This window comes from Lolium rigidum, chromosome 7, assembly GCF_022539505.1.
Source record: "Lolium rigidum isolate FL_2022 chromosome 7, APGP_CSIRO_Lrig_0.1, whole genome shotgun sequence".
NCBI classification, from domain to species: domain Eukaryota; kingdom Viridiplantae; phylum Streptophyta; class Magnoliopsida; order Poales; family Poaceae; genus Lolium; species Lolium rigidum.
The window spans coordinates 26,677,918-26,690,009 of NC_061514.1; the positions used below are offsets into that span (position 1 = coordinate 26,677,918).

The window sequence follows — 12,092 nt, forward strand, 5'->3', positions numbered from 1 at the left end:
TAGGGATGTTATCACCAAAGGTTATATACTTATTCCATTTCATGATGTCTCTGTCTTTTGAAAAAAAATGATGATCTTTCCTCAAGCTGGGAGTTTAGGTGCGCTCGAACCAGCACCTAAGCTCTTAATTCACCCTTTAATATGACATTCATTTGTCATAAGGTAAACGACATGTCAAAATTTGATCCCACACATCCACTAAGAAGAAATACAGAATCTACTTGGATTATACCCATTCCCAGGTGCATTTTACTTGCAACATGAAAGAGACCGTTTTATTTTTCCAATGTTTTTTTTCTAAAATCATATGTTAATGTGTTTTCCTTTCCATCCCATTGATTTTTTTTTAGATATAATAGGCTTTGAACATCAATATGAGCCAGGAGGAGAGATGCCCGAGACTTCAAGTACAGGAGGCAACAAGGTAATGACCTCCTCACAGGCTAGGATGCTACTAGATGGCAGCCGATGCCAAGAAGAATACCAAGAAATATATTGAGGAAACCAGATTATCTAGTGGCGGCATAGCTTTTTGTGAGAAAAAGGAAATACTGCCATTGTTGCGAATCTATTCGGGTTTTTCCATCTTGTGTTGTGAACTTGGTATGGTGGTTTTGTTGGGGAACTTGTACTGGTGGGATGGTGTTAGGAGGTTTTCCTCGTGTAGATGTCTCCCTGAGAATCTAAAAAAAGAGACATAGATACCGGTACCATGCGACCCACACCTCCCCCTGGCGCTGAGACTGTCCCGCGCTGTGTTCATTTTCACCGTCGAGCCTACCACATCTTCAGTGGACCTCCTCCACTCAATTACGATGACTGGGCGATCGTTGTCTTGGAGCCAGAAACCGACCCTGAACAGTTCCTTGGCGACGCTGTCTGATTCATGACTTTCTCAACAACCGAGGCTTCCACGTTCGTCAGATAAGCCGATCTGCTATGGGTGCAGCACTAGTACAGTTCATTGATACTTGCTCCCGTGATACTACAATTGATCATAGCCCCTTTGTTGGAGATTCGATTTTGCGTGTGATCCCACGAGATAGGGGCCTAAACCACCGCAACTACACTTTCACGCATGATGTCTGGATCATGATAGTTATTTTCATTGATACTTGCTCTCGTGATACTACAATTGATTATAGCCCCTTTATTGGAGATTCGATTTTGCGTGTGATCCCACGAGATAGGGGCCTAAACCACCGCAACTACACTTTCACGCATGATGTCTGGATCATGATAGTTAATAACCCACCAGAATCTTGGCTAGTGGAAAGTATTGAGAATTTGTTAGTGAATTTGGAAAGTTTATAGCATGGAATCGTGATGGTTCTAACAAAGCTTGCATCTTCGTAAAAATCGGAGTGCCAGACCCGCTAGAAATCCGTATCAGCTTAGTTTACTATGGTCAACTATGTTCTGGAATCAAAACTAATTGGGGACTTGGAGGGGATGAAGATCCACTCCCACCAAATGGTGGCAACCTACACCCTCTGCCCAATTTTCCTTTTGGTGGTATCCGGGATGATATGATGCATGAGGATAACAATGCACAAGGAAATGTTGCAGCTGATATGTGTGAAATGTCGCACCTGCTGCTGATGGGGAGTCTATGGTTCACACTCCACCACATGATTCTCATGATTTTAAAAAGGAAGTCCAAAATATTCAACCTGCAATTGAAGCCATGGATTCTCTCACTGCCTCTCATAATATGATTTCCAATGTTATGAATGTTTTCCCTGATTTCCTGAGCAGTATTGATAACTGTTAACGCTTGCAGATCTTTCTTCATAAATCTTCTGGAAAGTGCAACTGGATTTCGGAGGCTTGGGCGATGGAGATAAGGGTTGGATGGGACGGAAAGAAAAATAAAATATGCCTATGTTTTCACGATTGGAAAAAAGACCATCAGTCAATGATCTTATGTCTATGGTTTCAAGATTGGACAAAAGGTTACCGCCACACCAACGGTAACACGCTACCGCTGGCGCACCAGCTTGGTGCACCGGCGGTAACAACATACATCATTGGCGCACCACAAAAAACCGATGTAGATCTAGCCGTCGGTCGGGTACCGTGGCCGTGGGCTTCGCCCATGAGGGAGGGACAGGAGGTGGTCACTGGAGCAACTATTCTACCAAAAAGGTATACAATGAACTTATGGGAAATTATGAGGGGCCAAAAAGAATTCAGGATATATGGAAATCATGTTGTCTACCTAGACACAAATTCTTTACATGGCTCCTTCTATACAGCAGCAGTCTCAATACCAAATAAATGATGAAGAAAAATAATTTTATGTGGAATACACTGACTGCATTCTATGTGATACATGCCCTGACGAAACCATGTTGCATCTTTTCTTTGAATGCATCTTCAGTCAGGGTTATTGGACTTGAATTGAATTCTGACTATGATATCTACAAAATGATTTTGGATGCTAAGGAAAGATATTTATTTCCATTCCTCATGGAGATTCCTATCATTGGTTGTTGTAGCATATGGGATCAAAGGAATGATTACATCTTCAATAATAAGATCCCATATGTCGCCATATGTATTACTAGATTTAAATATGTTTTCCATATTAATTTATAGAGCTGGTTTAGTCTTAAAGAGGGAATGCAAGCATGGCTTGACACAATCTAAACTATGGCCCTATGGGTTTGTATCATGTAAATATCCCTTTATGAATAAAAAATGACTTAGAAGGGATCTTTTCCTACTGTATCTGTGTAAAAAAAAACGAACATCACAACACATCGAGGAGAAGAAAATACGGATCAAAAGCAGTTCCCCATTTGTTGCAATCATAATCTGACAGGCACACCGGCGGACAAACTTGCAACACACACATCATTCTCTAGCTGCTGACTAGTAGTGTTTAAAACTTCAGGTCGATTGATTCCAGCCGCCATAGCTCTCCTCCTCCTCGTTTTCCTGGGGAATATACAGTTCCCGATTGATCAGCCACCCATGAAATCCCAACACAGATGTCGCGAGTGCAGAGGAAATGTTACCTCAGCTGGGGTGAAGGTGAGCGCAATCTTGATCTCCCCGCTGTACTCCTCGTCCTTGACGATCCGGTGCACGGTCGGCGGCAGGCTGCCTTCCAGGAGCACCGCCTCAAGCGGGATGCTAAAGAAAAAAAAAGTTGAGTTAACTACTTGTCAGAGTTTGCAGAACCAGAATGTGCAACATCCATCAGAGAACTTGATGCGTGCTAGCGCAGAGGAACACTACTGAGAATAACTTGAGAGAACAGAATATGGGAATGTGTGTGTGTGGGAAATTGCCTTGCTTCTCCGATGAGATCGTCGGCCGAGAAGACGTCGCTGTCCATGACCTTGACGTGGAGCTGTGCCGCGTTGCCGGAGACGGCAAAGAAGAAGGTCTCGTTCCATTCAGGGTCGCTTCCTGCACCTGATATAAACAGAGAGTTGGTAAGATGAGATAATGAATCGGCGATACAAAGGAGGGACGAGGCCGTGCGAGAGTAAACGACGGTGATCGGACGGATGCGTACCTTTTGCGACGGTGCTTCTCTGCTCTTTGCTGCGGCAGGTGAGGATCACGTAAGGGTCCATCTTATCTGATTCATTGATCCATCTTACTACGTGTTACGAATAGCACATGATTATATGCACTGAACAGACAGGAAAACTTATCACAGCATATTTATGTGGTTTTGATCGAGAATTCCGAATTAGATGCAATTATGCAACCCGGCATTGGTCTTGCTCGTGCTAGTTTTTTTGTTGCTCACATAGATTGACTTGAGAATTTTCGTGTCTACATCCGACGCAAACGGATATAAATCGTGTCCAAAATGCGTAGGAGATGGCCTGATTTGAGAATTCAATTCTGTTTCTTCGGTAGAAACCTGAGACGCTCGTGGATCTACCTTAATTCGGCGATGGTGATGACAATCTACCTCAATAAATCTAACGCTGAACAGCAGAAGAATATTGGGAGGAAGAAAGGTTGGATGATTACGTACTGAAGAAATCGGAGTCGTCGAGGCCCTTGGCGGAGACGAGCAGAACCTCCAGCTTCCCGCTCACCATGTCTCCTCCTCCTTCTTCTTGGTCTCCGGCCGGCCCGCGGTCGCCTGGATCTCTCTGCCTGCCTGTGAGTTAGTGTCGCCTTCACCAACTCGCCGTATTATGAGGGGCCTGTATGCTGAGTGAATGCTTATATAAAGCTAAGCAAGTCGTCCAAGGAATCCATTAATTTGTCCAGCCTGCCTGATGCCAGTCTACATACTCTCTGGCGCCCGGTCTTCTGGTCATTATTATTGACAGATTGGAAGGATTTGTTGCGGTTGCGCGTTTAGCTGTTGTGCAGCTGACCAAGGACCTACACCCAGGAACATGCGTACCCAAGGTCGGGTCAACCAGCTTTCGCATGAGAATATTTGGTTTTCTTTGGTCAGCAGTACTAGAGTTTCATATTTTTCAGCCAAGTTGGGCCACCGCACAAATGGCCCATTTTTTTAGGCCCAAGTGGCACAACAGGCCTATTTTTTCACCCCAAGTTGACGATAAAATTAACCTTTTTCTTCAAAAGTCAGCATAAATGGTTTTGAAAAGAATTCAGAAACTAACTTGTTTGCATGGTTGTGGTACCTGGAGGCTCCATCCTTTACACCATGATGTCGCCGTTGATGGTCCGTCTTCTATGCCATGAAGCCGCAATCGAAGGCTCCATGTTGTGAAGCATGAAGCCATCTGCCACGGCTCTGCGGTGTGAAGCATGAAGCCATTCATTGCGACTCCCTGGTCTAAAGCAAGAAGCCACCCTCCAAAACGTCACGGTCTGTACAAACTTTGGAACTTGGAAGCAGCGGCAAACATGCATTAACAATTTAACAAGGCCGGGGGTCTCCCCATTTTGAAAAAAAAAACAATTTAACAATAGCAGTTTAACCGCAAATGTCACCAATTTATAGCACCATTGTAGCATTTTGGCCGCGAATATCACCAATTTGTAGCATCATAGTAGCATTTTAACAACAAACATCACTAATTTCCTCAACAGGTTCAACACAAGGGCAACAAACACATGTTTACGGCAATTAAGTTCATGACAAATTCAACACAAGGCGACAAATCAAATCTCCCTTGCTGGAAGATGACCGTTGCACAATGCTTTCATGGTCCCGTCATTTCCCATCAAAGGACAACCGATATGTATGAGCACATATTCAAATGGATGCATGCCAGGATGACAAAAATCATTGTGGATGCGCCAACGATGCCATAGATGTCCGCTTATTGGATTCAAGAAAAGTTCAAGAAGCGTCCCGTTGGTGTACAACAAACATGTTAGAGACGGTAGAAACACTGATTGCACGCTGATGCCTCGCTTTGTAGTAAGGTTTCCCTTGCATCGACCTATGAGCATTAGTATAGCAAGTGATGAATCGATTATTTTGGTAGCGCGATGAGTTCTCCAAACATGTTGGAGACGGTAGAAACACTTGATCCAGATCAGATCAATAGGGACATGCTTCCAGTCGATCTTCATTTTGGCACGAGAAGTGACCCTAGGACCTCCACCTTTATCTAGCCGGTCTACTAGAGGAGATGATAGCCCAGAACGCTGCTGCAGCGCCCCCTCCTGTCGCGTCAACATGGCGAGCCTAGGCGCGGTGTCTCGGCCCACGACATGCCTCCACCGTGAGGGATAGGAAACACGCCTTTTTGACACGACCAGGTGTCATCATGGTTACTCATCTCGTCCTGGTTTGTGATTGGAACTTGGAAGGGAGACGACGGATTGCTGTGTCGTGCTGCAACCTGCCTTCTCTTCTGTGTCGAAGAAACGGGACGGAACGTGCTGCAAGTAACCTGCCGTCTCGGTTCGCAAGTCCCTGACGTGCCCCTGCAGATTCCGCCGTCGCCCAAAATATTTAATTAAGTTAAGAAAAACCTTACGGGAAGCCATCTGTTCGCACGCACGGCACCGGAGAGAACCAACACGTTGGGTTCTGCTCGGATCCGCAACCAACCCCCGCCACTGACGCGCGGGCCCAGCCCCACCAGTCCGTCCTCTACCTACCCGAGCTCGCCGTCTCCATCTCTCTCCCTCTTCCTTCCTTCCCCTCCCTGCCCGCCCGCCTCCGCCTCCGCCACGCCACCTCGCGCCCTCCGCCGCCTCCCTCCGCCGCCGCGGCGCTCCCGGCCGGCGCGGCCCTCTCCGCGCGCCTCGGATCGCAGCCGGGTAAGCCAGCCGACGCCCCTCTCCCACCCCACCACACACCGGCCTGCTCTTCTGCTCCCCTTCTCTACCCAGCCCGCCTCGCCGTCTTTCGATTTCGTTTCCCGCGAACGAACGATGATCTAGCCAATTGCGATGCTACCTTAGTCATCCTCGGCTTGTGCCCGTAATCTGTTTGTTGCCCGTACTGCGCCGGCCTCGTCCCCAATTACAGTAGCTTCACCTACGTTGCTGATGCAGTGTATTACACCCAGCTTTCTCGGCGTGTGTTCGTATTTGGGCAGGCCGTGTTTCCGCATACTACATAGCTCTGATGACCATGCCCTACCCATACATGCTGCAATTCTGATTTCAGTGGCCCGATTGCATTGCTAGGAAATTTAAGGGTGCTGCCCGATCGACGCACACATGCCGCGCTAGGTGATGACGAGCTTGCCTCAGAGGGGTGCAGCACCGCCGTCCGATTCGCCATCGCTCTCACCCTCGTCGCACTCCGGAGACGCCGCCGCGGCCTCCTCCTCCTCTCCCGCCCCGGAGCAGAACAGCGGCCCGAAGCAGTGCAAGGCCTCCCTCCTCTCCAGCGTCCTCGCCGTCTTCGACCCGGACCAGGGCTCCTCCTCCTCGCCGTCATCCGCCTCGTCGTCTGCCGGGAGCAGGCTGCCGGCCCACGCCTCCGTGTCCCATGCTTGGTCCAGGGTTCTGAGGAGGATCGTGGGCGACGGATCCATGTGGCGTCTCCTCGGCTGCGCCAGGGCACTCACCGATGCAGATGTGTGGTTCCTCGGGAAATGCTACAAGCTGTCGTCGCCGCCTGAGGAGCCGTCGGGTGACTCCGACTCCGAGCACGCCATGTTCCTGGAGGACTTCTCGTCGAGGATATGGATCACCTACCGGAAAGGTCGGTTCATCGTTTGCGGAACAATGTGTACGCTAAAACTGATACTGTGGTGTGGTCTGTGGCGAGCGAGCTGCTGACATGGCAATTTTCTGTCGCAGGTTTTGATGCCATATCCGATCCCAAGTCCAAGCTCACGACCGATGTCAACTGGGGCTGCATGGTCAGAAGCAGCCAGATGCTGGTTGCGCAGGTTCACTCTTAACTGTAGCTATCTGATGAAGCCTGCCTTAATTGACCACTGCTGCTGTTACTAAATCAGGCTTTGGACGATTTGTTTTTGGCAGGCACTGATTTTTCACCATCTTGGGAGGTCCTGGAGAAAGCCTTCACAGAATGTAAGATACAATCACTTTCCTACTCTGACCTTCTAGACCTTGTTCCCTGTGCGAAGAAGAAAAAAGTATCTCTGTCCAGCAGTTATAGTAGGTGATGGAGGTCTTTTAATTCCTGATGTATGTTCATATGCAGCCATGTAACCCAGAATATATAAGGATCCTGCACCTGTTCGGCGACTCTGAGGCTTGTGCTTTCTCCATTCACAATTTACTTGAAGCTGGTAAAAGTTACGGTCTGGCTGCTGGATCGTGGGTGGGCCCATATGCTATGTGCCGGGCATGGCAAACCCTTGTCCGCACAAGCAGAGAGCGGCCTGAAGCTGTAGATAGGAATGAAAATTTCCCTATGGCGCTCTATGTGGTTTCGGGCGATGAAGACGGTGAAAGAGGTGGAGCTCCAGTTGTTTGCATTGATGCTGCGGCTCAGCTTTGCTACGATTTCAACAAAGATCAATCAACGTGGTCACCTATTCTTTTGTTGGTTCCTCTGGTTCTTGGCCTTGACAAGATTAATCCAAGGTAATCAGCAAATTCTACTTTTTTTTGCGATTTTGGGGGGTTCCTGTATCTATGTTTGGCTATCTGATATGGAGTCATTCTTAGGTAGTTTCATTAAACCTCTGTGCAATAAAACTAGTAAATAAGAACGGTGAAGTGCCTTATCTGATAGTATGTTCCATTACTCAATGAAATTTCTGTCATTTTTTAAGTACAACATAACTGTGTTTGGTGGCTAGTTTTCCTGATCTTAATTAGAGAGAGAAAAATCAGTCTTTCAACCCTTGGCACCTATCACTTAGACTAGGTTATCAATATAGGTGCCCCTCAATAGTACATCTTTCATTGATGGCTTGGTACGAAATTATTCTAAGTTTTAACATTTTCCTGCAATGGGACATACTATCAGGTACATCCCGCTACTAAAGGAGACATTCACATTTCCTCAAAGCTTGGGCATCTTAGGTGGAAAACCTGGAGCATCAACTTACATTGCTGGGGTACAGGATGACAGGGCACTCTACCTAGATCCCCATGAAACTCAGCTGGTAAAATACGACTTTCAGTTCTTTAGGACATACATATATCCATCCCATAAATGTTGCAGACTTGTAGTTTTGTACCTTGAGTGAGTTGAGCAAACTAATTTATCTTATATAGTTATATATGGAAGTACTCTCGATCCTGCCATCCAAAGAAATAGAAGTAGTGTTTTTTATGCCTGCTGCCACCACTACTAGCAACCAACTCAGTTTGTGTACTGATTGTTTTTGAGCCTGTTTTGTGCATGCCCTGCTGGTAAAGCCATTTGTCACTTTTATTGGCTTGGCTAATCCACTCTATGTAGTTCGGAATCACTTGTGTTAGATTTCAAATTTACGAAGCGACATCAATAGCTGGTCTATATTCAACTTATCCCTAAAATTCTGGAGCCCTAATCAGCGATTGTTTTCAGTGCATTAAAAGTTTGACTTCATCTCTAACAAAACGGTACGACATGTCTCTGGAAAAAGAAAACAAAAGAGTAAGATAGGCCGTTCAAGGGCCATTTCACTGTGTTGCAAACATGTTGAGTTCTTATTTTTGTATCTTTAGGATCTGGTTTGTGCTCTGTTCCTGAAGCATCCCAGTTTTGTCAGACTTGAATGGTCTATCTATTTCTGGTGGATATCTATTCCTGGCCTACCTTGTTTGCTTAGAATGCCATTTTTTATCAATAGTCCTATCAAGTTGTTATGAGTAGCATCTGATAACTTGGTGGCATATTCTGAGCTATGTCGTTAATACCGGGTTGCTCTGTAAATGTCAGGCAGTTAACATAGCATCTGATAACCTGGAGGCAGACACCTCCTCATACCACTGCAGGTATGTGACCATTGTGATTAGAGTCTGTTCACAATTGCTCCTTTTCCTTTCCATGTTCAGATGGCTAAACCCTTATCCCTGTATCTGCACTTTGACAGTACCATCCGAGATATGGCTCTAGACCTGCTAGATCCATCCCTGGCTATTGGCTTTTACTGCCACGACAAAGGTGAACCTTTGTCACTCAGACTCATGTGAGGTTAAGTCCAGTCCAGCCTTATTTATTACTTTTTCAATTACTGGTATGCAGATGACTTCGACGATTTCTGTTCTCGAGCTTCTGAGCTGGCGGAAAAGGCGAATGGGGCGCCGCTCTTCACCGTCGTGCAGTCAGTTCAACCTTTAAAACAAATGTATGACCAACATGACGGATCAGGCTGTTCAGGGGGAGCCATGGCTGACAACATCGACGTGGAGGACCTCGATGGCTCTGGCGAAACAGGAGAAGACGAGTGGCAGATTCTCTAGATGAAAGGGAAATTTAACCTCATGTTCAGTTAAACCTTCACATCTCGCACCACACATCGGGTTGATTTCCCTTTGTGTGAAGACTTCGAAAACCTCTTGTGAATCTCTAGGGTTTGCAATTCTGTGGAACACGTTGGTGCATGGTGCCCTGCAACTTGTCCCATAGAGCTGGGGAACCAGAAAGGTAGGAGCTGTTACACTGATCAGTACATGTTCATCCTGTGGGAAATCCCTCTGTATCATACAAGCTATTGTTGGTGACTATAAAATGTATATTGATTTATGCTATAGCAAACTGGCAGATTAGCTTGGTACCCATCCTGAAAACACATGCAATTTGGAAATATACCATCTTGTGCTTGTGTGTTGTTTTCCTTACAAATGGGAGGCATGGGACTACATGCAAGTGACACTGTCGTCTGATGGTATTGTTTGTGCAACTCGAGTAATATTTGGATGAAATGTGCGGATTAATTTGTCACAGCTCACGTGATAACATGCTTACTCCATTGTCACATGTAAGATTGGGCATTACTAGTAGTTTCATGAAGATGAGGACACACCTTACCATGCACTGCAATGTAGAACAAAAAGGCAAGAAAAAAAATTCAATCCCATGCACAATATGGCACAGGTTGGCCTGACTTCGGCATGGTTTTGCTGGAGGCCGCGCCGGTCAGACTGCCGGGAACTCCTTTGGCCGTAACTTTGGCCGCGGAGAGGCAGGTGGTGCGGCTGGTTTCGCCGGCGGTCAAGGTTTTCATGATGAAAGTTGGGGTGCTGGCCCTAGCAACTATCAGAGGGGACCTAGGTTCGGCTACGGTGCAAACCAGCGTTGGAGCAACAATTTCAATGGTGGTCGTGGGGGATACCAGAACCGATTCGGCGCTACCTCGCATGGAGGAGTGGCACGAGGAGGTTTTGATGCTGAATTGCTCAAACAGACGGTGCATGAGGTGGTCGCCGCAGTAACAGCGGCGCAGAAGAAGCCAGTGGTTGATGAGGGGGCACAGGTTAACTCTACTGTTTCATCTGAGGCTGTGGCGGCGGTCCGAGATGCGGTGGTGTCGGTTGCGATACCTACTGCAGGGCAGCAGCAAGGTGTGGTTGATCAGCAAATGGGGACTGACCCTAAGATCACAACATCAAAGGGGAAGGAGGATGAGGGGCCGGGCCCTTCAAAAAAGAAGAAAGAAGAGAAGAATGGATGTTTCAGGTGTAAGCAACCAGGTCACCACATTGATGATTGCCCTACACCTTTTTGTGATTTATGTGAGTCGGTTAACCATACATCTTCTGCTTGTCATCTATTACATGCCCCTAAGCCCACTGCGATACTTCATGGTTATGCTAATGAAGGCCTTATGTTTTTTGAGTTGTCTTGTGGGGTTTTTAAAGCCAAAATGGAAAATCCTAGATTAGCTAAGGTTACTGTTGATGGTGATGCCATGACTATTCCAGAGATTATTGAACAGTTGAAGAAAATTGTTCCTCATGAGAAGTTTAATTGGGAGGTTTTTCATTTCAAAGACAATATTTATAGAGTCAAGTTACCTAGCAAGTTGGAAGTTCAGAGGTTGAAGAACTTTGGTACCTACATTTGCACAGACAGAGAATCTTGTCTATCTTTTGATGTTTGGTAAGCTTTAGAGGATCCCCTTTATATGTTGCCAGAGGTCTGGGTTAGAGTTTCAGGGTTGCCTTCTGATGTGATTGCGGATTACTTGACTTTATGGGGGGTTGGTACTTTGTTTGGGAAAACCTTGGATGTGGATATGGCATACACTCGCAAAAACAAATTATTGAGAATCAAAATTGGATGCTTGGATAGTAGGCTTATTCCTGCTGATACTGATATGTTCATTAGGAGGGGTTTTTTCAAGCTCAAATTTGAGGTCGAGGGTGCCCAGGGGTCTCAAGAGGAGACTATGGTAGAAGCTAGCAATGACAATGATGGTAATGATGATGCTAAAGATGGTAATGGAAAGAATGGTGATGATAATGCTATGGACATGGATCCTAAGAAAAATGCGGCGGGTGATTCATCAAGCGCCAAGGGGATTGGTGAGTCAAATGGGACTAATGATGGTGAACGGATGCAGGAACAAATTGAGCATTTTGATGCAATTCAAATTGGCTCAATGAGTGTGCAACTTTCTCCTAAAGTGTTGGTGCCTGGTGGATCTGTTTTGGGATTGACCCCAGACAGGCCTCGGGATCAGCGTGCAGAGGTTGCTCTGAGTGGCGGCAGCTCTGTGCCCGCCAGCCAGACGGTGCAGCGTCGTCAGGGCAGTGTTGGCCAG

The 12,092-nt window shown here is 46.5% G+C and overlaps 1 protein-coding gene and 1 pseudogene across 1 annotated transcript; one reads left to right on the plus strand and one right to left on the minus strand.

The window, feature by feature from the left end:
* Positions 1-2,895: 2,895 nt before the first annotated feature.
* On the minus strand, positions 2,896-4,296 carry LOC124669266 (annotated as a pseudogene).
* Positions 4,297-6,623: 2,327 nt separating this feature from the next.
* On the plus strand, positions 6,624-10,150 carry LOC124675410 (cysteine protease ATG4B-like). The gene is made up of 8 exons (XM_047211486.1): positions 6,624-7,123; positions 7,222-7,313; positions 7,408-7,458; positions 7,592-7,977; positions 8,366-8,504; positions 9,266-9,321; positions 9,420-9,490; positions 9,572-10,150. Exons 1-8 carry the CDS (start codon positions 6,649-6,651, stop codon positions 9,787-9,789), a joined length of 1,488 nt encoding a protein of 495 aa, XP_047067442.1. The 5' UTR covers positions 6,624-6,648; the 3' UTR covers positions 9,790-10,150.
* Positions 10,151-12,092: the final 1,942 nt, after the last annotated feature.

Excerpts from the sequence above, each read along its gene's own strand:
- LOC124675410 (XM_047211486.1), top strand. The coding sequence starts at position 6,649 with ATGACGAGCTTGCCTCAGAGGGGTGCAGCACCGCCGTCCGATTCGCCA. Across the intron at positions 7,459-7,591 it reads GGAGAAAGCCTTCACAGAAT|CCATGTAACCCAGAATATAT; the intron begins GTAAGATACAAT and ends GTTCATATGCAG. Across the intron at positions 9,322-9,419 it reads ACCTCCTCATACCACTGCAG|TACCATCCGAGATATGGCTC; the intron begins GTATGTGACCAT and ends GCACTTTGACAG.